Source organism: Anabrus simplex, chromosome 2 (genome assembly GCF_040414725.1).
Source record: "Anabrus simplex isolate iqAnaSimp1 chromosome 2, ASM4041472v1, whole genome shotgun sequence".
Classification (NCBI taxonomy): Eukaryota; Metazoa; Arthropoda; class Insecta; order Orthoptera; family Tettigoniidae; genus Anabrus; species Anabrus simplex.
In genome coordinates this window covers 436,005,738-436,024,049 of record NC_090266.1, presented here as the reverse complement: position 1 = coordinate 436,024,049, position 18,312 = coordinate 436,005,738, and the positions used below count along the sequence as shown (strand labels likewise).

Below are 18,312 nucleotides of genomic sequence, written 5' to 3'. Positions count from 1 at the left end.
ATTCTAGGATTGCGAGTGACTATTCCTGTATTTCCTCGCCATTCATACTGGAAGATCATAAATTCCAATATATTTTTCCCAATATATATCACCATTTAGGACACTAGTAGAGACACTAAGACTTACTACGCTATGTAACCATACAGTACACTCTTTCAAATGGCTGTTTGGTGATAATGAACATTTCTAAATGATATAGTTCTCCACGATCCTCAGTTAAATCTTAAAGGTGTCCGACTGACAGTTATTTAATGAATTCACAGGTTTGGTCCGGTAACCTGATTAAAATTTATATCAACAACAACAACCATCATTGATCTGAGTTTACGGCTGTCGGCCATGTAGCATATTCAATATCACTTGTTTACTTAGTACATTCTTAAATGATTTCAAAGAATCTGAGTAGGAGGACTGTGCCGACTCTAGACCAAGTGCTGATAGACAGTTGAGCGCGTGACGTCACAGCGCGTAGGATTTGAAAAGTGCGCGCGCGGTACCGATATGACGTCAACTGGCAGGCGATTTGGAAAGTGGGCGTGGCTATTCTGTTGTGCTGGCTAAGAGTGCATGCTTAACGGCATAACCTAACACTGTCTACGTGTGCAAGCCTAACCTACTATGCATGGATTTGACTCCAGGTTTAACCTCGCTGGAGTGCCAAACTAGAGACCCAAGTTCGATGGCCAGGTTATTTGCAGAAGAGAGCAAGCTTAAGTGTACGCTACCTCAAGGTCTCAGAGCTGACGCAGGGCCAGAGTTACAGTAGATGATATCTTCTACGACTCCCATACTAGAGCATTCCGTAAACTTGCATTGCGTGTTTCTTTTCTTACAACTCAGGATGTCTAACTTGAGCAAGGAGTGTCAGCATTCTTTGTCTCGTTAAAGTGCACGCGTAAGCGTATGAGGAGTGCAAAATATAAGAGCTCAATTCTGCATGTTTTTGTCTGCTGATATTCATTTCTCACAATTCTAAATTGCGAACACTTCAATAACTGTCATTTACCCTTCCTTAGTCAATTGTAACATGTAGCCAAGTACATTGCATAGCTCATCTTATATTTACATTTTAGACTTTCTCTTTGAGTAGTGTTTTAGAACTTTAGAGTCGGTTGTGCTCCGAAACGTAGAGTAACATGTTGTCACCACGCATTGTAATGCATGCGCTTCTACACTTAATTACATTACGTGATGCCCTTTACGAAAGGCATGCTCATAATCCGAGCTTGCAGAACTCGTTGGAATGATTATAATGAGAGTTCACGTACAGCATTGCAGTTAATACAGTTAATCTTGTCCAGATTTTGTAAGTTATGTATACTTTGATCGGTTGATGTTGGAGTCCTCACAGAGCGTAGTAGAATACTTTGCTACACTTCGTTAACATGGGGGCTACAGCCCTCGCAGTAGTGTTAATGGCAGTTGCTACATTCTAACGTCCTGATTCTTTGCAATTACATACATTCAAAATTTTAATGTTATATTTCGTTTACCAATATGCCAAAAAGGTAACGTTTAGAGTTCTGCTCCCACACCACCTTTTCTTGGCTATCTCAGCGGATTAAAGTTCCGAGAGTGTTCTAAACACAAGTTTCAAACTATAAGTGGTGTAAGCACTACGGCAGGCTACTGGAAGTCTCTAGCGTTCAAATCTTTAAGGTCGATAGTTAAACTCAGAAAAAGTGTTCTAGTAAGCATGCAAACATAAGGCCTCGCCTAAAAGTCAATTCGGACCTTAGCGCAGCAGGTCACGTCACTCCAAGAGTTTGCTCTGAGCATGCACAGACGAATTACCCTGCCACTCTCTCTGCTTACACCTCAACTTCTACCACTGACTAAACCTCACCCTCCGCCTCAACCTGTAACTCAACCTCCCCATTCAACTCAAACTCCTCCTCAGCCTCACATGGGTCTCTATCCTCCTGCTCTTCCTGCGCCGCATAGACCTAGTAGCGTAGAACCTCCTTCAATTCCAACTCTTCGCCGCAACCTCCACCTGGACCTCCACCTCATCCTCAACTATCACCTCCGCCTCAAACCCCAAATTTGCCTACACCTCCAACTCTACCTCCACCTCCGCCTTCGTCTCCTTCTCTCTACATCAGTATTTAAACTGAAAGAAAAGTACACTACAGCGTTCGAAGGGAGCCTCAATAGCACTCTAAACAAGCTTTGATCGGCCCAGATAAAACCTTACACCCATCGCAACCCCTTGCATGGTGATATGAGTAAAATAAAATATAAAAATCAGAAACTTACATAATCGAACTCCTCCCAACCTCACGAGTGCTTAAACACTAGCTCTATAGCATCCAAAATAGGTATTACTGTCCCCGAAAAGGGGTTATACAGTAGCCAAAAGAGATATATAGGCCTAGTGCCAAAAATCCCAAAAATCCCCAATAGATGCTCCGTAGCACGTCTAGAAATGCCTAAAATCTGCAACTTAGCATATTAAAATGCCCAAAATATGCTCTGTAGCACCTGCAAAGGATGTCCCTCTAGTTCTTAAAAGAATTTCCACATTACACAAAAAAGAAGCTGCTCAAAAACTTGAAGGCTCTAATATGTTTTGTAGATGTTTTTACTCTTGATGGTGATGACGTCAACCGTGCGGATACAATGATAAAGTATTCTCAATGTTCTTTGTCTATTTTACATTAATAATAATAATAACTAGGAGAAGAAAAATAGGTCAGAAAATTCTTCAACGGTAGTCCTGTCTGGAAAATTAGCAGGTCGGAGAAGCTCACAGACGCTGATTGTCAGTTAGAGAATTAAGAGGAGTGGGATTTCGTGATCTAGCAGGTATCCGCGAACTAAGCAATTCTCCTAAATTTGTGTAAAGAACGACACCATTCGACAGTCGACAACTGCAAGTGACGATACATACGGAAGAGGGATGGGAGGATGTCGATGTGGTGAAATGTTTGAAAAGGGTACCTAAGGGTATGTGAAAGTGCACAGTAAAATCTAAGGACGACATTAGAGTGAAGGGATGTTTTTCAACGAATTGACGAGGCACACTATAAATGATTTATCACAGGGTACAAGAGCACGATGGTTAGTCGTGCTGCCCAGAGTCTCGAACCGAATCTGATAGAAAACTCTATTCGTCGGCTTACTTCTAAAACCTCGTATGTTACAATGTTCGTCCTCCCCATTATATACCTTAACATTGGTCACGCCTCCCAGCCACATATTTATATGCAGTCCATCAGAACATGTTTCGTAGTGTCTATTTTCCTGTGCAGACGTGTAAAGGAAAATGGACCTTGCCGTACAGTATAGTAGGGGTGTTGTTTTCGTGGCAAATTTTAGCACTCCTACAGTTCAACGTATTTAAGATTCATTTTCCTTTACACAAAACCATAGGAAAATGAACACAACGAAAATTGTTCTGATGGACTGTACATCCAATTGTGACTGGGAGGCGTGACCAGTCTTAAGGAAGAAAATAGATAGGAAGTGCATTGGGAGATACGAGGTTTTAGAAGTAAGCCATCGAAGTGTTGAATTAGAACTCCTGTATTGCTCCAAATCCCAATAACCCACTCCACGAAATGTTTTCGTTGCAATTTATTGAAATTGTATTTTGCCTGACTTCTAAAAACATTCAATCATCCGAATGAAAATCCTAGCCCCAGTCTGATTAGGTGTCTGGATGCAGTTCATCTAACATTGGAAATACTAAAGTTTAATAATGATAATATTTCATCAGTCACCAGGCAAAGAACATATTCTCAATATGATTCAGTTTACTGAGAAAGAAGTTGTAATTTCTTTCATTTTCTGTAATTGCATGAATTTATACTTTCGTTCGTGTTACCGCAAACTGCTTTATTACCTGGTCGTCACTGTGCCGTCGTTACGTTCTGAAAACTGGTATAGGGTACTCTTTAATACACCTTAGTATGAAACAGGAAACAAGAACCCTAGACGACTTTCTGACTGCAATACAGATTCGTCATGTTATCTATCGTTGTTTACTACTGTAATTTGCTGCACTTACATTTCTCGTTCGTTAATTGTGAGAAGAATTAAACAACTATCATTGTTGTTATTAACTGTATTATTATTACTGAAAAGTAACAATGAAATATTATACGTAACAAATGTAAAATTTTGTCTAGGCTACTGATGATGTTCGTATCAATTGGAATGGGGATAATTATTCTATAAATTATATTTTCGAAAACAATTTTTTAAGTCACTGCCCTAACTCCTCATTCTAAAGTTCACTAAATTACATATTATATTAATTCATTAAAATGAACGTCATTTTACGTTGCATTAACTACTTTCCTTTACAGATGCGATACATTTATCTGATATAGAATCTGAAACTCATGCTAATAAGCAATATCGAAAAGAAAATATCTATTTAATTTACTCTTGGTATATATATTTACTTACTTGGGTAATAGTTGATAGAGAAGTTCTTCACATTTGCGCTTTTCCTCTAAATAATCCGAAGTGCGTTCTTCCACCAATGCTTCCAAATTATTGGCATATTGTTCCATCCGCGAAAGCAGGTTGTCTAGAATATTTCCGCTCTCATTATCCCTGAAAACAGGATTTATAAATATTTTACTCCTGGATAATACATTAAAATGTTGGATTTATTAAGCTAAAGAACGCTTCTACAAGATGGAAACTGTAAAAATAACAATTAACAAGCACAGTATAAAATCAGTTTAGGATTTCACAACCGGCGTAATTATTACAAATAATACATTTTACAGGCGTCGACCAATTGCATTTATATCGCCCCAATTCGGACCACGGCGTACAAAACCGATCAAAATAGACAGATGTTGGATATTTTAATACGTTGTAAAACTAGTTCCGGATTACTTACTTTCGTGACAAGTTATCGATTTAAGTCTTTGAAAAACAACTAGAATATTGCTCTATCTATACAATCCGTACTTTTCTGTCAGCTTAGAGAAACCTTGTTTGCAATTGGCCAGCTTCTACGTCTGGCCTTCTCTTTTTTGTAATACTTAAAATTAGTTGTTCTTAACAAGTTCCTCATCATTACGAACTGGAATTGATTATTAAGTAAGAAAATTTCATTCTGATCAACATTTCATATATTATTGCTACTTGATTTACGTCGCACCGACACAGATAGGTCTTATAGCGACGATGGGATAGGAAAGGGCTAGGAAGTGGAATGAAGCGGCCGTGGCCTTAATTAAGGTACAGCCCCGGCATTTGCCTTGTGGGAAATGGGAAACCACGGAAAACCATCTTCAGGGCTGCCGACAGTGGGGCTCGAACCCACTATCTCCCGATTACTGGATACTGGCCGCACTTAAGCGACTGCAGCTGTCGAGCTCGGTTCCTTATATATTTAAAGATAATCTAACAATAATAGTGTTCAACAGTCAAATGGGACAAATTGTTTACGTTTCAGTGAATAATTTACTTTGTTGAAATTGGTAACCCTCGTACTGGTGCACCAATCGAAATCGAGGAAATATGTACTACTATTTTACATTAGGCCTATTATAACAAGGAACACAAAGCACATGTATCTTTATAGGAAGGACACTATGGCATCGTGATTACCATGAATTAACTCAAGTAAATGTAGAAATTATGTCTGCCATTTTTGCTTTAATTTCCAGACGTGAAAATTCAAATAGGCTCATATGGTAAATTTTCCTTTTTTTGAAAAGCGCTGAGGTATCATGGTAAGACTAAGATCGATATTTACGTGCTTATGTTACATCAGTCGTTATTTCACATCCGTTGTGTTTTTCATATATGATGTTCTTCCATTGCCTGTAGAGTTGTAATACTACAAAACATGTTTAGCTCAAAGTAGGCATAACTGATTTCTATGTGCATGAGCTACTCGGATGTTTACATCATCTCCATTTCAGGTTGTATCATGCTAAATCAAATTTTACCGAACATAAAAAATGGCGATTAACCATTTATAAGTTTATGAATTTAAATGGAGTATTACAGTCTTTTTAAGAGAACATTTATAAAAGATAGTTCCTTCCATACTATATTGATATCGCCGAAATGATCGTAGATTTGTACCCACATCCACAAGTTGATGATACTACAACAAGTCAGAATTTCATCTTGAAGGTGTTCATAAATGTGGTAAATAATCTTCTATCGAACGTAATCTCTCTTAAATTTTGACTAATTTAGCTGCGTAAGGCTACGGAGCCATTGCCCAATGATAACCCTCATGCAATTTTATCAATCTACTTAGCCTACATTAGTTATACAACTTCGAGGCTGACTAATCAACGTCTTGACCTTTGAGCCTCGTAGTTCCAGAGTTCGATTCCCAGTTAGATCTTGGTGTTTTTTACCCCAAGTATTTGATACCCTGTGTGCTCTGGGACTGAATGTTCATGCTATCTCCAAAACGCAGCCTGGCTCCATCGGAGGGTTTGTCTTATAGGATAAAGGCTACATCAAACTACAAATGACCCCACAAAATTATTAACTATAGTACTGCACGCAGTACGTATATCGAATACCTAAATAGAATATTCATGCATTTTGTAGGTTCTGAACAAGCCAATAACAAGGAAATTCCTTTATACTGATGACGTCATGCGCACTATTAAAAGTAAGGTTGATAATTAACGCCAAAACCCAACACTGGAATGACCGACTGCTGCAATATTGCCAGATAAATCTGAATGTATGAAGTCAGACCAAATAGAAATAGTAAAATCGAACCCAAATCTGTCGCGTGTGACGAAGTTGAAATACCACAGGTGTGCGATTTCTGACGAGCCACGTTATTAAAGATATTAGCACATATTTTAACTCTGTATGAGGTGGCTAATGACGAAACAGGTCACTAATGGTCGTCGGATGTAAAGAAATCTCAGACTGAAGAACTGTCCCACCGTCGTCTGTTCTGTTGCTGAATGTAGACTGACAAGGAAGGCAGTAGAACGTCGACTAAACTTTATGAAGGCAAAGATGGTTAGATTACAAGCCAACGCACAATGTCGAATGGCAATATCTTATCAACTACCATTACTGTTTTCGCAAGGCGCCGTGGTGCCAGAATTTTGTGCCAAAAGAGTACTTTTATATATTTTATATATTTTAGAACACCCTCTCCCCTTCAAGATTTTATCCAGATTAAAAATGATTATAGGAAAATACGGTATGGCAAAGATTTACGGACCCAACTGACCGGGAAGAATACCTGAGCCTAGCCCGGGAAGTACGAAATCGATTGCTGGAAAAGAAGATTGAAAAATGAGAGGAAACGTGCCGTAATCTAATAGAAAACGAGTCAGATCGGGAATTTCGGCGGATTATATATCTAAAACAATAAGCATTCAATTATAAATTTCAGTATAATACCGTAGCGAAGCACGGGTACCTTGCTAGTCTGTATATATGAAGTCAGTAAAAATAGAAATAGTAAAATCGAAGTCAAGGGGAAGCACCTGTCGCAAACCAACCCAGCAACTCAGATGGCCAGCGCTCTACCATATGAGCATAGATGAATAGCTATGCTCAATTTAGGTTATGTGTAATATGGAGTTAACAACATGACAGTAAACTAACTCGTCCGTTCACATAAAATGAAGAGTTACGTGCCACAGGCTCCTTAATCTGATTTCAAACAAACGAAAATAAAAGGTAGAATAAATTGAATGCTCCAGTAAATCAGTATTTTTTGTTAATTTAAGTATTATATTCCTTCATTATATCTAAAAGCGTAACTTCCATTTTGAATAAGTGCTTCGGATTGCGTCGTATTCCCTTTTATACAGTTATTTTTTGTTTTTTATTTTTGCTAGCTGTTTTACGTCGCACCGACACAGATAGGCCTCATAGCGACGATGGGACAGGAAAGACGTAGGAATGGGAAGGAAGCGGCCGTGGACTTAATGTACAGCCCCAGCATTTGCCTGGTGTGGAAATGGGAAGCCACGGAAAACCATCTTCAGGGCTGCCGACAGTCGGGTTCGAATCCACTATCTCCCGGGTGCGAGCTCACAGCTACACGCTCCTAACCGCACGGTCGACTCGGTTTTCATACAGTGAAATAACGTACATAATTTCATTCCAATAACCAGTGTCATTTCGGATAATGTAAGGATTCCAACATACCCGTCTCATGCAGCCCTCAATAATAATTAGTAAACTCAGTGTCTTGAAGTACCGAGCCATTCATTAGTGGGCCTACATCAGTATCGGTGATTTAGCGGATTATTCCTGCCTTGGTATCTGGCGAGCGTAGCGACTCAGGAATCACAATTGCATTCCGTTTTCCATTTTAAGAGTTCATACATTATCTTTAATTTGCAACATACAATCATAAACGCAAGGGACAACGAAAGAATTTAGTCAAATTCATCGAATATATATGATCTATATATGTGAATGGAACACACGTTTACTGTACTGGAATTCAAAAACAACTGATGTAATATCGATTGCAGTGTCCAGTATTCGGGAGATAGTCGGTTCGAATCCCACTGTCGGCAGCCCTGAAGATGGTTTTCCGTGGTTTCCCATTTTCACACCAGGCAAATGCTGGAGCTGTACCTTAATTAAGGCCACGGACGCTTCCTTCCCATTCCTAGGCCTTTCCTGTCCCATCGTCGCCATAAGACCTATCTGTGTCGGTGCGACGTAAAGCAAATAGCAAAAAAAAAAAAAAAATACTGATTCATTGTAATTGTAACTGATTTTTCAATATAACTGCTTGTTGAAAACAGAATGGTGTGATCATAAACACGATGGCAACTGTCTAATCCAGGATCTTTTTTTTTTTTTTGCTAGGGGCTTTACGTCGCACCGACACAGATAGAATCCAGGATCTACAGCGTATTATGTCCATACCACAGGTTTACTCCGGTGGTTCACGAATGCATCCTGGAAAGCTAGGAAAAATCTATTTCGTAACTGAGTAGGAAGAAGAAGAATTGAATCAAGCTATGTATGCTATGCAATTACAGAAAAATAGTTTATATTTCTGACCTCGGTGCCTGTATATGCATGAGTGTTAGTATATATGACGAATTGTATCATTAGCATATAGCGTATTTTCTTATATTCAACATATTATGGTGCAATTAATAATAATTGGAAATACATGGCTCTTGTTAGATTATCTTCGACTTTTCCACAGAGTTCTTACATTCTCATATGGAGATTGGAAACAGGAAACGGGTATCATAACAAGAACAGAGAAGAAGGGATAGACAGAATTCCAAATTCATCCAGTAAAGAACAGTATTATTTTCCTATTTCCACTGTCTTCAACTTCAGACGATTGTCTAGATGTTACTGAACAATAAGCCATTATACATCACATGTTTCAAATATTCGATTAAAACAATAAAACCGGTGCCCATAAAATCTTCACCCATTCATTAATTTACGGTGATCTTGAAGTTTGAAGCTCCTAAACTTAATACTATTACAATTATTATTATTATTATTATTATTATTATTATTATTATTATTATTATTATTATTATTATTATTATTATTATTATTTCAATTATCCTTTCGTATACAGACTTATTTGTTGTGATGCAATTGCTTTTATTCTGGTAATGTAGATAACAAGTGTCCCCCTGATCTTTGAACATACTCTCCACACAATCTTAAAAATGTTATCCTCCCCAGAAGCTGACACTTCCGTTCTCTCAGCAAATGAATCTGGCTACATGTCAGCTCATGCTCCTCCCACTCGCTCCGCCCATCTTATACCTAGGTCAAGAGGTCATGATATGACCGACCCAGGGCTGAATAGCCCTCCACTTGCGCAGGGCACTACAGGACTCCCAATATTCCTTGTTAGCCCCAGTGGGAATTTTCAGACAAGTGCAGTTGAAAACCTGCCTGCCCTCATTAATCCGTATTTCGAAAATATGTTTGTTGCGTGGCAATTCATGGGTACTCCTAAGATATATTTTCAACAAAATACGCTAAAGTACTAGTAATTGATTGTTTCTTAGTTTGTCGAAAATTTTGTGCTAAGTAATATTTATGCGCGATTATAACATGGATTTAACCGTCTGTAATAGAAGAAGGCTTAATTGATATTCTATTATTGTAACCAGTACCAAATTTGAAATCTCCCACCGTGAATTCTAAGTTATAATACAGATGAGTGAAATACAAAAATAATCATATAAACAAGCAGTTAAATATCATTCATATCGTCGCTTCACCGGTAAAAGGTTGTAATCCACAAAGCTCTTCCTATCGATTATTCTCCTTAAAACTGGTCACGCCTCCCAGCCACATATGGATATGCAGCCCTTCAGAACAATGTCCGTTGTGTTCGTTTTCCTATGCCGATGAGTAACCGAAAATGAACCTAACATGCTTTATACAATAGGAGTGCGTAAATACGTAATGCAAACATACATAGTACGGTACAGTAAGGTGAATTTTCCTTTACACATGGGCATAGGAAAATGAACAAAACAAAATTTGTTCTGATGGACTGCATAACCATATGTGGCTGGGAGGCGTGACCAGTCTTAAGGAGAATAATGGATAGGAAGAGCTTTGTGGAATACAACGTTTTACCGGTCGAGCGACGATATATATCGATGGCTTACTTCTAAAACCTCGTATCTCCCAATGCATTTCCTATCCATTTTCTTCCTTAAGACTGGACACGCCTCCCAGCCACACTTGGATGTACAGTCTCTCAGAACAATTTTCGTTGTGTTCTTTTTCCTATGGGTGTGTGTAAAGGAAAATGAACCTTAAATACATTAAACTGTAGGAGTGCTTAAATTCGCCATGAAAACAACATTCCTACAATACGGTGTGGTAAGCTGCATTTTCCTTTACACGTTAGCATAGGAAAATGAACACTACGAAAAAAGTTCTGACGGATTGCATATACATATGTGGCTGGGAGGCGTGACCAGTCTTAAGGAATATAATGGGTAGAAAGAACGTTGTAACATACGAGGTTTTAGAAGTAAGCCGACGATATATATATATATATATAGAGAGAGAGAGAGAGAGAGAGAGAGAGAGAGAGAGGAGAGAGAGTGCTAAAGCTACTTTAGTTTGGGTAGAGACTCTATTCAAATTATTGCCTAACTTCGAGCAGTACATAAATGAGTCATTGCGGAGTATTTAAATACATTATTCTACTTAAGAATCATCCTTGTCAGGTAGACAATGTGCGAATAGTGGTATTAAAAATATGAAATATTTCATAAAAGGACCAGTTTAACAGTTTTAGTTAGTGATGAAATGCACTATATTGAAATCAAGTGCATATGATCTGATTGTCGGATATGATTTTGCTCTTCTTCAGTACAATCGCTATTTGCTGGATGTAGACACAAATTCTAGTAACAATAACAAATACAAACGAATGCAGAGTCATAAATTAACTGATAATATTAATGATGACTTCATAGTTCACCATTAAAATAACAATCTTGAGTACCATACTAAATAGCGTGATGCCTTGAAAATGGAAGGCAACGTAGTGGCCGTACGAGCTATTCCAGGCACGACCATGGACAGTAACCGTTGCCAGCGCTGCCACAACGAGGTAGAAATGCTTGCTCTCTCCTCAGTTACTGCTCGCATGGGGAAACACTACGAAATGCAATGCACCATAAAATACGATCTGCCAACGCTCAAGCGTTAAGGGACTAAAGCTTTACAGGCTTCGACGAAGTTCACAGTCTCTCTGTTACATTCAGCACGCATCGAATTGATAGGAAAGCCTTCAAGACTTCAAGAGTTTTGTTATGGATCTGACGATAAGATTCGAAACATGCAAAACACAACCCAATAAGGTACACAAAGAAAAAAACTTCATATGAAATAATAATCCCATTCTATCAACAAGAATAAGGTTACCAGTTGGATGTTACCGAAGTCATCGGATTAATGGTTGGAGCTAGAGCTACGATTCCTGTCTTTTTCATCAAGCTCTACAAATATTTTAAACTCGATAAGGCATTAATAAGATAAGTTGCAGTAGATCCAAATCTTCAGGAACCAAATCCTCCAAACTCTTCAATGAAACAAATCTGCTTACCAATCATTATGAAATCAACTCACTATTACTTTTATCATATCGGCTAGGAAACTAGCACTTGTTCACCCGTATTTAATGTTTTATTAATTAAATTTTCACTCTACTCCTCTACATGACATTACTGCTGTAGCATTACCAACAAAGAACAATTATCGGTTGTTAATAAGTTTAAGGTCCTTAACATGAAGAAAGCCACCACTTCTTGTTTTCTTCCTGCTCAGCGATGTAAGGGCCTTCTGCGTTTCTATTTTAGTTTAGAACACCCCCTCCCCCTCAAGATTATTTTGACATAAATATGTCTTACGGCTGGGCGTCATATGAAAATTTGCGTGACAAAATCAGCGATACGGAATGTGTGACTTGATGTTACCTATCAACCGTGCTGACTGTGAAGTGACGTATTGATGGATGACAGTGACTGAGGGATGTATTATCAAAGAGGGGCGCTACAGAACAGATGACTGATGTTATCTTGAAGGCTGTGATTTCAAGTATCTATGAATGGCCATGACTGAGCAAAGAGCCTGCATACCATCATACTCTTCAGAATTGATTATTTAATTCGTTGTAGTTTCATAGGACCTAAGTCAATTTCTCACTTTCATTGCACAGAATGCTACACTTATCGATTCCAAATACCATACAGATGTTTCCATAAAACGTTTCGTTAGATCCAAATAAATTAATCGTTATCAAATTTGAGTTTCATTTATTGTAAGACACATACACGATAACGTCTTAAATGAATATTTTACACCAATAATTTATAATCTCCCCCTCGTTTGTCAGCCGATCGCTCCTTCATGTCTTTCTTCGCGTTTAAATACAGAACATAATTTTCCTGAACATTAGGACCTGAAAACAACACGGTTATAATAACGGTTAAAATAACGATCATGACAACAACCAACAACACTGTCTCCAGTTAGTTCGTAACCATTATGACTGAAAAATGTCCATGCCGCCGATAATCGCCGTTGATGAACGCAGCAAATAAATAGAAATTAATCAATATCTGCATTACTATAGACCATGCAGTAAAATGTATTAGATATAATTCCATCATTTCATTAGTTTACGGCTTTAAATATAACTAATATTTCCGTAGATATTTTGAAGTTAGTGAAAGAGTATTAATCGCGAATATCTCCATTAGTATTCCACGGACTGTGAAAGCGCGTTACGATACAGCTAACATTAACCGAGCAATTTGACACTTCATTCGTGGTCCCCTCAATATTGCTACACCACTCAATAGTAATCAATGAATCACTACTGATCTGCATTTAGGGCAGTCGCCCAAGTGGCATATTCCCAATCTGTTGTTCTCCTAGTATTTTGTTAAATAACAGCAGAGATTTTGGAATTTTTTTAACATCTCCATTGGTAAGTTATTCCATCCTAACTCCCCTTCCTATAAATGAATATTTGCCCAATTTTCCCCCTTGAATTCCAACTTAACCTTCATATTGTGATCTTTCTTACCTTTAAAGATACCGCTCAAACGTATTCGTATACTAATGTCATTCCACACCATCTCCCCACTGACAGCTCGGAACATACCACATAGTCGAGCAAGTCGTCTCCTTTCTACCAAGTCTTCCCAGACCAAACTTTGCAACATTTTTTACGCTACTATTTTGTCGAGTAAATCGAGCTGCATTTCTTTGTATTTTTCCAGTTGTCGAATCAAGTACCTAATTCTGGTGAGGGTCCCATACACTTGAACCATATTCTACTTTTGGTATTACCAGATACTTGTATGCCCTCTCCTTTACATCCTTACTACAACTCCTAAATACCCTCAAAGCCATGCGCACAGATCTGTACCCTTTATTTACAGTCCCACTGATGTGAACACCCCCATGAAGATCTTTCGTTATATTAACAGCTCGGTACTTACAATAATAGTTATAAGGAACTTTTACCATACCAACGCAGTAATTAAAACCGTGAAGACTTTTCCTATTTGTAAAACTCACAACACCACTTTTAACCCGCTTTACAATCATACCATTGCCTACTATCCATCTCTCAATATTATCGAGGTCATTTTGCTGTTGCTCCCAATCTTGCAACTTATTTATTACACTATACAAAATAGCATCATCTGCAATAGTCCTTATCTCTGATTCCACTTCATTACTCACATCATTTGTATATATGAAAGCATAATGGTCAAACAAGGCTGCCTTGAGGAATTCCCATCTTAATAATATACAAGTTCCGATAAAGCTTCACCTACCCCAGTTCTCTGAGTTATATTTTCTAGCAACATATCCACACATTCAGTCACTCTTTTGTCTAGTCCAATTGCACTTATTTTTGCCGGAAGTCTCCCACGGTCCACCCTATCAAATCAATCGCGACACAGTCCATCCTGAATCCAAGATATCTGAAATACCTTGCTGGAATCTTACAAGTTGAGCTTCAGTGGGATAACCGTTCTTAAACCCGAACTGCCTTCTATCGAAACCAGTTATTAATTTCGCAACCTTGTCTAATATAATCCGAAAGAATACTTTCCAAAAATTTACAAACAATGCATGTCAATGTTATTGGCCTGTAAATTTCAGCTTTATGTCTAACACTCTTTCCTGTATACATATAAGCTACTATGGCATTAATTTGATATAGCTCCAACATGATTACAATATTCAAATAAGTACTTCAGTTATGGTACTTTATCCCAACCCATTGTCATTAGTATATCCTCCGAAATGTTTTCAATTCCAGCTGCTTTTCTAGTTTTCGATATTTGTATCTTATTGTAAATGTCGTTGTTATCACAGGTAAATTCTATTACTCCTTTAGTATTAGTCACCTCCTCTATCCGGACATTATCCTTGTAATCAACAACCTTTACTGCTGACTGAATGTTTCTGCCTTTTGAACATCATCGCATACACACTCCCCTCGTTCATTAATGATTCCTGTAATGTCGTTCTAGGAACCTGTTTCTGCCTTAATGTACCTATATATACCTTTCCATCTTCACTAAAATTTGTGTGACTGCCAATTATGCTTGCATAATTTTATCTTTAGCTGACTTCCTTGCAAGGTTCAATTTCCTAGTAAGTTCTTTCAATTTCTTCTTACTTCCATAGTCACTTCTAACCCTATTTCTTTCCAAACTACGCCTCCTTCTTAATCTATTCATTCTCTGTTATATATAGTGGATCTTTATCATTCCTTACTACCTTTAAATGTTCAAACCGCTTTTCACATTCCTCAACAATTGCTTTAATCCCATCCCAGAGTAAGAAGGTAAACAATTTTTATTTACCCTTTTCGACCGATCATGATTACTTTTAAAAAACTACCTCATGCCCGTTTGATCATTCATATTATACTGCCAAATTGAACCATATCGTAATATGCCTCAATTTATTCATTAGAACACTGTGGCATAATTTTATTTACCGCGTCATGGAGTCGCAGGGAATTAAGGCAGGAAACATGGATGGCCGTGGCATAAGCCATGAGAACCCCGTATTGATCCGGAAGGAACGGATTACTCGATTTTGAACTGAGCAGCGAGCCGTGATTTAATTCATTGTGACCCCTACTATAGCGTCAAGCCCAACCGCTGTAACCTGGATGGGAGGAAATTCAAACATGGGGCGCCACAGAACATTTGTCTCAAGTTGACAAACATCGCTTTCCCAGGGCTGGAATCATCTGAATATAAGTCAATATATCCGCCACTCAGCAAAATTCCACAGATCTGGCTCTATGCATAATTAAGAAGGGAATTATCGTATGCCAGCTTTCGATAATAGTATTTTCTTGTGTTCAATTGACATGAGTGCGGATTTACAGGCGAGACCGTTGACATCTGCCTGGGCCGTTACAAAGGAGGAGTCTCTGTTAGCCAGGACTTCATCTCAAGAGCGGCATCTTTTCAAGGCTATATAAGCTTGTTAGGAGACGGAAGCGTCCTCATTCACTCAGTCGCACTAATTCTCATTCGTGTTCATTATTTTTTGAAATCAGTCGATCGTTGTGTACTCATTGTCTGTTCCAGAAACTTATTTATTCTCCGCGATTCGTGTACCTCAGTAACCAGTGACAATTGGTTCGAACTTTTATTCAATATTACGAAACGCCAAGTGCGTCATGGCGTAGGTCGCAAACAGCTAGATACTTTTATTTGTGAGTTTTGTAAGACTATTATTTGATCGATGTGAGTCAGCTCACAAAAGCTAATAACGCTATGCAATAGCATTAATGTTTAAAACGCGTTCGCGGATCGCGTTGGTAACGTGTGAATACCGTACAGATATAACCGCAGAGAATGTCCGATTTCAACCGGGCTAGTTCCCATAAATTATTGACGCACAAGTCAGGAATAATATTTGTGCGTAGGCTATAGTAAATGACAGCCTATCACTAAGGTAGAAATCTTGTGTACGATCACGCCAAGCGGTGAAGAACATTCTAGACAATTCGAGGATCAAGCAGACGACAACAATTACATTACTGGGACTCGAGGCTAGGACCTCAAGCCCGTGATGACTGCTGTTATAGAAACTTATTTATTCTCCGCGCTTCGTGTACATCAGTCGGTAAATAAGTCGGTCTAAGCATTCATGACACAGCAGTCATGTGATTCGTCATTGTTGGAGAGATGGCTGCTATGATAGGACCTTACTGCAAGTCTACATTCACGCAAGAGTGAAAATTCGAGCACATGTGTAGGTTCTTTAAGTCAATTATTAATAGATTAAGTGTAAGCCAGTGCGGCAATTGTTTCGTTTAGTAAGAATAAATACATTCAGGTCTGCAATGCACGTTCAAGCCCCGGACTAAGTGTTATATTTTAATTAGATGGGAACCAAGCGTAAAATAGGTTAGTTACATGTGTCGGTTTCTTTGTTCTGTATAGTGTTTTATTCCCGTATGAGTTGATTTTGATAGAGATGTTGGGCAGGATCTTTACAGTATCAAATCGCGTGCACGTCGTTGTGGTCGCGAGAATTTACAGAATAGATTAGAGGCAGGATTTGATCAGGATGTTTTGTATGCATGAAGCATGAATTTTTCAGCTGCGAGAAATGTACGGTAGAGTTATATTCACCGTTAAATACAGAGCAGTATATTCAACTTATGGGACAGAAGATCTCAGGAATGTAAAGGGGACTCGAACCAAGGATATTTTATGCGAGAGGCTAGAGCTACCGTGAGATGTTGACGGGTTTGAAAATATGAAAGAAATGTGATCAATCCAGATAGTTTACTTGGAGTACGGATTTTTATGTGATAATAAGCCAGCCTGTGATTACGCACGTGAAATTATTGGCTGTGCGTTAAATTTTGTCAGAGAGAATTATCTGCCAGTTTGCGGATAAGGAGTCGGCAAAATCCCGACCGTTTCTTAAGGCTCCCAGATAGAATGTCAGCTGTGCCTTTGAGCCCTCTACGAGTTAAACTATTTGTACGACAGATTTCGCTACTTCCACGAACAACTATCTACCTGCCCCAGTTACTTCAATGTTTGTTGCTCTACAGCTGATCGCCCAGGCCGTGTGGAGAAGGAGGGCCGTGTTGTGTCTTGTTCAGACATAATATTCGGAGCCTGAATATGACGGAATCGAACCCGACGCCTCTACCTATTTAGTGTATGTTTGTGTGTGTTTTATTTTGCAGGTGTGGTTTTGTATGTGTACCTTGTGTTGTTCATTGTTGTCCTGTGTATTGATTGTTTGTCTTGTGATGATAACATTTTTGTGTAAGGGGATACATTAGCCCACTGGCTAATGTGAGTGAAGCCAGGTTTTGCCCCGATTCCTTGCTCATGGGTACGGACCGATATGATTAGAGTCTGTGTTATTTTGGATGAGTAAATTAGGCACAGAACTGAACAAGTGTTTTTAAATGTTTGTGCCCGAGTATTCGGAATGTATATATGTCAGTTAGAACAATTACGAGTGTATCGAGTATCATTCTCACATCCAATGGATAGTTTTTGATCGAGCTTATGGGCACAGAAATTAGGGATTCAACGACGCAGTTATACAATCAAAATAATGAACACATTCCAAATTTCATGTTAGTTTTTGTAATCGTAATTTTTGGGACGTTACCCGTGTTTCCTTTGTATAAACTAATGTTAACATGTCAGTAATATGTATGTGCGTATCACTTTTTCGGACCACTTTTACCGTCGAGTTGATGTATATTTAATTTGCTATTTTGATTAGTATGAGATCTATTCATGTTTTAGGTTAATAAATTCGATCTTACACGAATACCCGTGTTCTAATTCA

General features: G+C 38.4%; 1 protein-coding gene across 1 annotated transcript in view; it reads right to left on the bottom strand.

Annotated features, from left to right (window-relative positions):
- The window catches only part of LOC136864181 (atrial natriuretic peptide receptor 1), a 2,019,422-nt gene that overhangs the window by 41,502 nt on the left and 1,959,608 nt on the right, over positions 1 to 18,312 (bottom strand). The window contains exon 15 of the mRNA XM_068226191.1: positions 4,417 to 4,566. Within this exon, the coding sequence (XP_068082292.1) occupies positions 4,417 to 4,566 (150 nt within the window). The remainder of the gene's footprint in view (positions 1 to 4,416; positions 4,567 to 18,312) is intronic.